At 34.9% G+C, this 10,455-nt stretch overlaps 1 protein-coding gene across 1 annotated transcript; it reads left to right on the forward strand.

Moving 5' to 3' along the window:
* Positions 1-726: 726 nt before the first annotated feature.
* On the forward strand, positions 727-2,764 carry LOC116031817 (WRKY transcription factor 71-like). The gene is made up of 3 exons (XM_031274126.1): positions 727-1,301; positions 1,630-1,773; positions 2,148-2,764. The coding sequence occupies exons 1-3, from the start codon at positions 826-828 to the stop codon at positions 2,536-2,538; spliced, it is 1,011 nt and encodes a 336-aa protein (XP_031129986.1). The 5' UTR covers positions 727-825; the 3' UTR covers positions 2,539-2,764.
* Positions 2,765-10,455: the final 7,691 nt, after the last annotated feature.

The raw sequence follows: 10,455 nt of genomic DNA on the forward strand, positions 1-10,455 counted from the left end.
GTGGATGGTCATTTTGAACTTATGAAGCAAAAATTTGAACTTATTTAAAGAATTAAAGATTGCCACGTTTTTCTAATGAACCTAGCTTTTAGTCGCGGAAGACTGCTTTGTATTTCTCTGCCTCTTTTTTTGGCACTATTTTTCTCTCTTTCGAAATTTTATTATTAATTAGCTAGGAATTATTGGGGTGAAAATTAAAAATAGGACAAATTATACTTATCGCCCCTAAGTTATAAGGTAATTATAATATTCATCATTACTTGTTAGTCATGCTAACTTTTCGCCCCGAAATTATAACCGGCATTGCAAATTTTATCATTTTTTTAATAAAACATTAGGGATGAAATTTGAAACGTCGATTATAGTTCAAGGACGAAAAGTAAGCCGACGCGACATATTAGAAAAAGACAAAATTTATAACGTTATTTATAACTTAAGAATGAAAAATGAGCACGACTAATAAGTTAGAACGAATCTTTTTTACCTATAACTTTTTTTTTTTAAACAAACCAAATAAAAGGATTAGAGGGGCTTGGGGGGTGGGGAGATGCTGAGAGGGACTCATAGTGATAAGTGACTAGGCCTAACAATAACTTTGTCAAACCTTCTTTACAAAATGTGGGGTCACCATCTCATCAACATTTAGATTTTTTTTTTCTTTATTGCAAATATTTATTTATTAATTTATTTATTAAATACATCGCTCATAAAATCCTCTTTGTCAAAGCTTAAAATAAAGACACATTACCAAAGCTCTCCTCTTATCGAATCCCTGCTCTGATCTCTTTCTCCTCCTTCTTTCTTCTGATCTTCTTCTCCTCTGCCATGTCTGAAGACCTAAGAGACTTGTACTACCACCACCCATTTCAAGAAGATGAGAGATCGCACGCCGGCTTTCTGTTCTCCGGCGCCGCCGCCACCTCACAGATTCACAACACTACTACTACTAATAACCCTCATCACGCTTTTCTTGATCCACCTTCTTCATACATGAGCTTCACTGACCACTTGATCGGGGCCACTGAGTTTGGGAGACCCGGTGGTTTCGGGTTCTCGTCCTCCGCCGACGCGGCGGCGTTTTCTGCAGTGAAAGATGAGCAGAAACCTTCGATAATGAACGCTGGCGATGGCGGTGGTGGTGGTGGTGGTGGTAATAATAATGCTAATGAAACCCCGGTTACACCAAACTCCTCCATCTCCTCCTCCTCCACCGAAGCCGCCGGCGACGAGGACTCCAACAAGGCTTCAAAGCGAGATAAGCAAGCCGTGGATGCTTCAGAAGATGGAGAAGATAAGAAAGAGTAAGTTCCATTCCATTCCTCTCCTGCATGTGAACAAACAACATATATATATATATATATATATATATATATATATATATATATTCTATAGTGCAATCAGGTAAGATTACAAGTTTAACTTCTAACCCATCAGCGGCCTATTAGCATTTGATTTGAGCCAATCAGCTATGAACAACCTAGATTATTTACCTTCTTTGCTGGTTAGGATCATAAGATCAGGTTTATTCGGTGCATACTCTAGAATAGTGACTGTGGAAGAACATATATTGTTGTATATGTTTCTTGGTGATTCTACTACTCACTGCAGTTTGGTTGTATATTTGACCAGGACCAAGGGAAAGAAGAAGGCGGAGAAGAAGCAACGGCAGCCGCGGTTCGCCTTCATGACAAAGAGTGAAGTGGATCATCTTGAAGATGGATATAGATGGAGAAAATATGGACAAAAAGCTGTCAAGAATAGTCCTTATCCAAGGTACATAAACTCTTCTCCATTTCTCTTAGTGCTAAGCTACTACATACTATTCCCCTTCCCACACTAACCCTAAAAATAATATTGTCCTAAAGTTGTCCCCAACAAACCTGATAATTGAGATTTAACTGAATTAGTCTTATCTCCAGAAAACAGAGAGTCAATATAATATATTGCGTAGTAATGGGGTTATTTTAACCATAAATCTAGAGGCTCAAGGCAAGGTTTTGTATATATATAGATTATAGTTTTGTTGTTTCTTCCTTGGTACGTTTAATTTGTAGCGGATTTTGTGGGAGGGGATCAAGTTTAAGGATTGTTTAATTGTTTCACAAGTTATTATTAGCAGAGATCGATGATTATTGGTGTGAATGCAGAAGCTATTACAGGTGCACAAGTCAAAAATGTCCGGTCAAGAAACGTGTGGAGAGATCATACCAAGACCCTTCCATTGTTATCACAACCTACGAGGGGCAACACAACCACCACATTCCCACCAATCTCCGGGGAACCATCGCCGGAATGCTGCCGCCGTCGCTGCTAACTCCCTCGCCGCTGCTAGCCGGCGGACCTCCGCAGCAAATCTCCTTTCCCCCGGAGCTCTTGGCCCAAATGACGCCGCCCCACCACCTCTTCGCCGCCCATGCAAACCCCTTCGCCGGCGCCGGCGCCGGCGCCTTCCACCCACAAAACCTAGCCCAGTTGCAGCTGCCGCCGGACTTCGGGCTGCTTCAAGATATGGTTCCGTTCTTCAAGCAAGAGCCATGAGAGTTGAGACTTTTTCCTCTCTAAATTTAAATCTCTTTTTTATCTATAATTATTATATATATCTTTCTTTTATTATTCTTTTTTGACTTTCTTTCCTATTAGATCTTCTTACATACTAATAGTTTGTGATATACAGATCAATGTAAAATATATATATATGCCTAATGCATGCATCGCATAAATGTACTATTGTTTTGGATAATCACAATATCTAATTCCATGCTTATCATATGTTATACTAATTTAATTTCTTTGAATGGTTGAGTAACTTTTTTATTTTTTATGACATTTATAATATTTTTTTGGTCAGTTTTTTTAAGAATATAAACTACTATAAATGGGAAGTGGCCTGGGCATGGAATTTTTATAAATATAATACAAAGTTTTTAGTTTCATTATTTTATTATTTATAAAAATGTCATATATATTTTAAGTATAGCAACCAATATTTTTATTATGATCAGTGATGCTATATTCCCTTAATATTTATAATTGGAGGTTGTTTGATTCTTTTTGTATTTGATTAATGAATTGATTCTTTTTTTATATATAAATTTGTGGGGGTTGACCAGTTCATGGGTAAGGAATAAATATAAAAGTTTTAATTTATTAGGAGGTAAATTCATGAAGAAAACAATCAAGATCATATTTCTTGTATTATTTAACATTATTAATTTTTTTTTTATATATTTTGTATTTGAAACTTTATATATTCATATAGTAATTTGACCTTCAATTTTTTTTTTGAGTTTTAATATGAAGATATATGGAAAATCATCCTCTACTCAATGTGGATCAAAGTCCAACAACACTACATACCCACACTCTGATATTAAAAAAAAAAAAAAAAAGAAAAGAAACAAGCTATCCCAAAATGTATGGCCGAATGGGTGAAACATAATTCTCTTACTCGAAGATTATAATTTTGATTCTTGTCTATATTATATTGGTCGAGAGTTTCCTGTCACACAAAAAAAAATCATATATAAAATTATCAATTATCAATAATAATAATATCCATGTATACTTAGTCATGGGCACAAGTGAAATATAATTATTAAAAAAAGAAGAAGAAGAAGAAGAAGAAGAAAAAAAAACTAAGCTTTTCTCATTATACATAATAATTTAATTTCATTCCTTTGACTTGGAAAAGTTAATGGCCCATAGATTCGTGTATCACATTTTGGCTAGAGGTTTACGAGGCTTTGTAATCATTCATTATATATTAAGAATATATTGTTGGATGTTTTTGCTTGTTTTGGATACATTACATACTCATCATATAGGTTAATGCTGGCTGCATGTGAAAGCATTGAGTTGTTGTGGAAAACGAAAACCTAGAACTTTCTGGTCTATATTATGTATTATTTTGGTTTGAAAGATGGTCGACGTGTCGTCTCATAGGTTAAAATAAATTTCTAAACTCTTTTTTTCATAAGTTAAAATAAATCTTCAAACTTTTTTAGTCAAACTCTGCGGTCTGTTTGAATTTAGATTAGTCTTACCATGATATGGATACTGTATGTCCAAGAAAAAAAAAAAAAGAAACAGATCTCTTATTCATACACATCTTTAGTTGACTATATGTATATTATATATTATTTATATTATATATACTAATATACACAGACACACACTACTATACACTAGCTGTACTGTCGTACTATATATACTATCCTATATATCATACTATACCTTGGGCAAAAGAGCTGGCTCTTAAAAATTGTATTTTGGTTGTTGAACTAGAAGCAGACACAGCCTCATGCCAAGAAATAATGTTAAGTTCAAACAATATCGGTCATATTGATTCTGCAAGAAATTACATAATTATGTTTAAATTTGAAGTACTTTCCCATATATTGAACTAATTTTTTTGGAATTGCAATAACTCTTTCATCGGATTTGAGTATCCAGCTACCATTGGCACTCTTGACTCTATGAGAGGGCAGTAGGGTGCTCACCACGTTAGGTTAGTTCAAGTTAAACTTCTATTTGATGGCATATGTTCGATTGTTTGGTTTATATTTACTTCATTTATACTATTTAAGGGAGAACATACGTTAATTCAGACGTCAGACAGGGATCAGATTATATGATCCTTTTCTTGTCCCTTTATTACTATGAGTATGTTGTGTAAGTTTCAATCCTTAGTTTGGGTGTATAGAGAAGATCGATTGCTATGTTAATGTCGGGGCAACACAGTTGTTGTGAACCAGCATCAGTAGTGGTGAATTTGCATCTATGATTGTGATTATTTCATGCATGACACAACATTCCTTTATACAGTGTTGCAAAAATCCCGCCTAGATAGGCACTAGCTAGGTGCCAGTCATCAGCCTAGCATATCACTATAATCGATGGTCTTGGCCGGCTAGCCAGCCAAGCAGTCGACTAGGTCGATTAGGCGCTAACCGTCTAGGCCTCCTAGGCATATCATCGACTAAGCCGCCTAGCAGGCCGATTAACTATTGTTTGTTTATATGTGTTATTTTACTCAAAGCGACATATATATATATATATATTATGCTCATATTATTATCAGTCTTATTTTCCTAACATATATATATATATATATATATATATATATATATATGAGTAAAAGTGGTGCAAATTGAAAGGTGGATGAAGAGTGTGAACTGTGGTGTGGCTGGCAATTTCCTAAGATGTTCGTGCAGAGAGCAAGCTAGGCAGCTACTATATACTATACAATAATATGAGTCAAAAAAGCATATCTGAATCATAGGAAGATGTCAAATAGTATTAAAATAGGATAAAGCACATGCATAGAATATATGCACACAATGAAGATAGTCAAGGGGCCTTGGCATATCCGGCAAATGGGGACAGTTGTGATGTTGCCCCACACCCCTTAATACTATACAACACAACAGTGGTCAAACTTTCTTTTTTGTTTTTTGTTTTCTTTAATAATGTTTTGCTGTAATATTAGGTTGGAAGCCGAGGTGACTTGGTTAATATTGACCAATGACATCATAGATATGGGTTTACGACACCATATATTATATTCAGATATTTAAGTAAATAATTTTTGGTAGGGGGGAAATATTTATTAATTTGTTTGGTTCGGAATAAGAAGCAAGCCATAGGTGGTAGCGACAAAGAATGGGTTGGTCCAATTTTTATTTTTTAAATCGACTATACAGGATAAATATTTAATTGATTTAAAATATAATATAATATATTATATTGTTGGTTTTAGCTTGATAACACTGAGTGGTATATATTCAAAAGGAAAGACAGGTGGATGGAATTGAAGATGACAAAGGAGTTAAATTGAGACAACATATAAAAGAAACTGGATGGGTTCGACGGTAAACCAATTTGGTCGCATTTATTTTAATTAAAAAAATAAAGAGATTTCATTTTTATTTTGTATTTTTCAATTAAAACAAATATGTTTGTCAGTACTTCATTTTTAACCTCTCATTTTGACGTCTCCATAAAAAAAAAATTCTTATTTAGTAAATGCATCGTAGATATGCCGTTTCACAAATCAAACTATTTAACTAGATAACATTGTGATTTTATATATAAATATATGATTGTTTTCCTTTTTTTGGTCATATTGTTATTGTGGCCATAGTTATCACGGTACCCAGTTAAGTTGCAGCGCCTCCCAAGCGCCTAAACACTTAAACATATTAAACCCACAAGCAGAATAATTTCCAACATCCAAGTTAAGTAGTTACCACATACAGTCCTTATACCGTGGACCATGGTCCACCATATAATTTGCGTACCACATATCAAATATCCAAATCCAAGTTAAAATTCTCAAATATCTATCAATAATCCCTTGTCTCTCATTGCCATCATCAAGATCTTCATTTCCTCCCACTTGGTCATCATCACCTTCAACATCATCATCATCATCCTCATTCTCAATTTCTTCATCATCATTTGAAAAATGATCTTCTTCTTCATTTTGTTCTTCCTCATCAATCCTAGAACTAGTAGTACTACGGTGTCATGAATAGCTCAAGATTGGTGTAGTCGCGCGTTCCCCTACATGAGCTCTTGTAGGAAGATTACTGCTGATGAGTATAATTGTGAGTGAAAAATGAGGGTATAAAATGTCGTTCCGCTGAGGATTGGGGCTATGACACGTAATTGTGTGAATTAAGAAAAACTAGGCACTAGAGCAAGTAAATCAAATAGAATCCAAGTAAATGATAACTAAATAAGGAAATTAAAGGAAATAAATTGGCTAATGAATAAAGTGAATGATAAAGAAATGGGTCAGATTAGGGGAATTGCAATCTTGATGTTCTAACAACTCAGAATTAGGGAAAGAAGGATTGCCTTAGGGATTTATGGGCAAAGCACACAAGAATTCAATTCAGCTACTTTCGTAATCAATAAACAGAATTAGGCTAGGATTGCCCCACTTTCGTGATGCATCAATCATAGTATTAAGCACCTAAGCATTGTAAGCCCCCAAATTACCCCTATTCTCATAGTAGGAAAAATTAGATTGAAATTGGTAAGGCTCAAGGTCTCCACCCAACTTTCGTTGTAATGAATCCCTCTCCTAAACTAGCAATCAATTGTGACCACCAACCAATAATAAATAGAAATGAATCCGCAATTCAACATAAACCCTAGGTAAAAGATTCAATCCCTTTATGCAATGATCACAAATTGAACATCAAGATTAACAATAAATCCCTAATCTAAACCCATAAGCGAACTACTCACGCATGATTAAAGCAAACAAAACAAAGCAAGGATTAAATATTGAAATCATAACAGCGAATCTAAAGAATAAAAGAGAGAACTTTACTAACAATCTTTGAAAGTAATTCCAATCCAATCAATGATTCCAAGCTTGCAAACGAATTCAAGAAGGTAAATCTGCGCTATTCTATGCTATGGAAAACTCTAAAGATAGGGAAAATTGTACTGAACTAAACTAGGGCTCAGAATGTCCAAAAAGACAGCAAAACGCGATATTAAATATTGGACAACAGCAGGGTCACAGGCACCCTCACGGGTGAATCGACCTTGCTAATTTTTTTATTATATTTATATATATATTTAAATTTTTTTATTTATATAAATAAAAGAAATAAGAGAGATATATAATATAATATATGACATACACCCACACACGCATTATTTTTTTGTTTTTATAGGTCGTCGCCTAGGCACCGCCTAGACCGCTTAGGCGCTAGGCGCTAGTCTACCGTCCAACTAGTGCCTAGCGCCTACTACAACCATACTCATAGAAGAAATATGCGATATGCATTATTGTCCTCTCTTTTTCTTCCATACTCTTTGTACAAGCTTCAAGAGTTTTTTGAGTAAGACCCTTGAAATGTCTTTCTGCAACGACTTGCTTGTTCAGGAGTTTTTCTAAGAAGTGCTGCAACTAATTGATTTCGCTTTCCCACTCTTGGTTGCGGTTATGCAAATCACAAAGTTGATTGCTTTCTTGTACATTATCATTCACATCAATAACATCATCATCCAAGACCACCCTTGCTTTCTTCATCCTTGATGTGCCTTGCATGTATTGTTGCATTTTTTTCATAATTTCGGCAGTTGTCTTTGGACATTTTGCAACATCTCCATAACTGGCCGCAAGGTGCTGCTTTAATCTTTTGATTCCTGAATGCATTTGTTTATGATAAAGCGACCATTCAACCAAGTATTTGTTTGTTAAGTCCGACCAAAATTCATATTTCCATCTCGGATCATTGGATTTTGTTTTGCTCTTAGGATCGCTAGATGGATCATAGCTCGCCTTTGACTCATTTCAGTCATATCTTAATATCCTAGTGTCCAAACAATGAAGGGAATTAGGAATAATCAAATAATTAAAAAAAAAATTGGCAAGCAATGAGGCATTGGCTTTGCCCACTGCCCAACCATAAAAAAATTATTTTCAACCAAAATATATCCATTTAGAGTTCGAACCATGAAGGGGGTTAAGAATAATAATATAATTTAAAAAAAAAAAAAAAAAAAAAAAAGAAGTGGCGGGCAGTGAGGCACTGCCTCTGCCTAGTGTCCATTGCCCAGTAAAAAACAAATCATATAAATCAAATATTCATGGTTTGGGGATTAGGGGATTAGGGGAATAAGAATAATCAAATCATTAAAAAGAAAAGAAAAAGAAAAGAAAAAGACAAGTAGCAGCCGGAGGCAGTGAGACACTGCCTATGCCCACTGCCCCCACTGCCTTTGGTTTATAAACCAAAGTAATGTCTTTGGTAGTTTGGTTTATAAACTAAAACCAAAGAGCCAAAAACTCAAAGTAGTAGTCAGAGCTCAGCTCATCTCTAAGAAATGAAGAACAGAAAAAGTAAGAACTAAGAAGACCTAAGTAGTGGACGACGACATCGGTGAGGTGCGGCAGCGATGACAGTGGGATGGCGACCGGTAGAGCTGAGGGCTTGTTTGCGACTTCGTGTTCTTCGCGACCGTGGGTTGATGACTGGTTCAAAATATTTATTCCTCTCTTTCTCTATTCTAGAGTTTAACTAATACCATTTTTTTAACAATAAAATTAAAAAATAAAAATGGATCAAGTTTTTAAGGGTTGGACGACCGGGTCAACGCCCATGGCGTCACCTAGGATGCCTAGCCGACGCCTTGGCAACGCTGGAGCTCACCTCGCCGTTTTTAGGCGAGGCGAAGCCTCCAAGCGTCATGTCTCCACTGACAGGACGCCAAGGTGTCGCATAGGTGACGCCGTGATAACTATGATTGGGGCATTGCCAATTTTAGTCTATCTCATTAATTTTTTTCACATATCAGTCAGTCTTATTTAGTTATTGTCACTTTTGGTCCATCATTAGAATTTCCGTCAGTTGGCCATCCAACACATGGGTGTTTTTGTCTTTTTATTTTGTGGTCGTCTCTTTTACCATTTGAGTTGGTTTTCCTTACACATTTTCATTCAAGGTGTCGCATCCTAACATCATTTCGAGGTATTAAACTAATACTCCACACAACCTACCATAGCTCAACCATGAAATTTCTCAATGGCAAGAACGTATGGATGGATTAGGTTAAACAGATTTTTTAAATCGCTATTTTAAACCTGGAGATCGTAGCAGTTTCCTTTAATTTCTAGCTTCAGTCTTGCAGTAAAGGTAACTTTCATACTATATCTACAAAGATATTTCGTTTCTAGTATAAAAATTGCCACAAATTTTACGATATACCAAACCCTAACTCTATATAATGCAGATGTAGGTTATGGTTACTGCCTAAGTCACATTCAAGCACATATATTTGGAAATAGTTAGTTTGAATGCACATACAAGATAGTTTAACCTATGAAGTTCATACTGAAGTGTAGTTTAATAAGTATTTGTTCGTGTATTTGCTAGATTCGCTATTTTAAACTTCAATTTGCTAGCAATTTCTAGCTTCAATTGGCTAATAAAAATAACTTTCATACTATCTGTGTTAAAATTCATGCTTCTCTTATAGAATTTTACCCTAATATTTAGATCCATGGAACCCCAAATCTTTGTTTTGCATATTTAAAATATGGCCAGTGCCGGAGTCTTATTCAAGCACAGATATGATGAAATTAGTACGAAGTACTTTTGATGCAGATGCAGGATAGTTAAACCTATAAAGTTCAAACGGAAGTAGGGGTGAGCAAAATTGCGGTTAACCGTCCGTTAACCGATAACCAAATCGACCGAAAAAATCGATTATCAGTCGATTTCGGTTTTTAATCTTAAAAAAATTCGATTTTTTCAGTTTTTTGGTTATTTCACGGTTATTAAGGGTCGGTTATCGGTCGTCGGCGACTGATAACCGATATATAATATTATAATATATATATATATATATATATATATATATATATATATATATATATATATATATATATATATATATATATATATATATATATATATATATATATATATA

Source organism: Ipomoea triloba, chromosome 10, assembly GCF_003576645.1.
Source record: "Ipomoea triloba cultivar NCNSP0323 chromosome 10, ASM357664v1".
Taxonomy (NCBI): domain Eukaryota; kingdom Viridiplantae; phylum Streptophyta; class Magnoliopsida; order Solanales; family Convolvulaceae; genus Ipomoea; species Ipomoea triloba.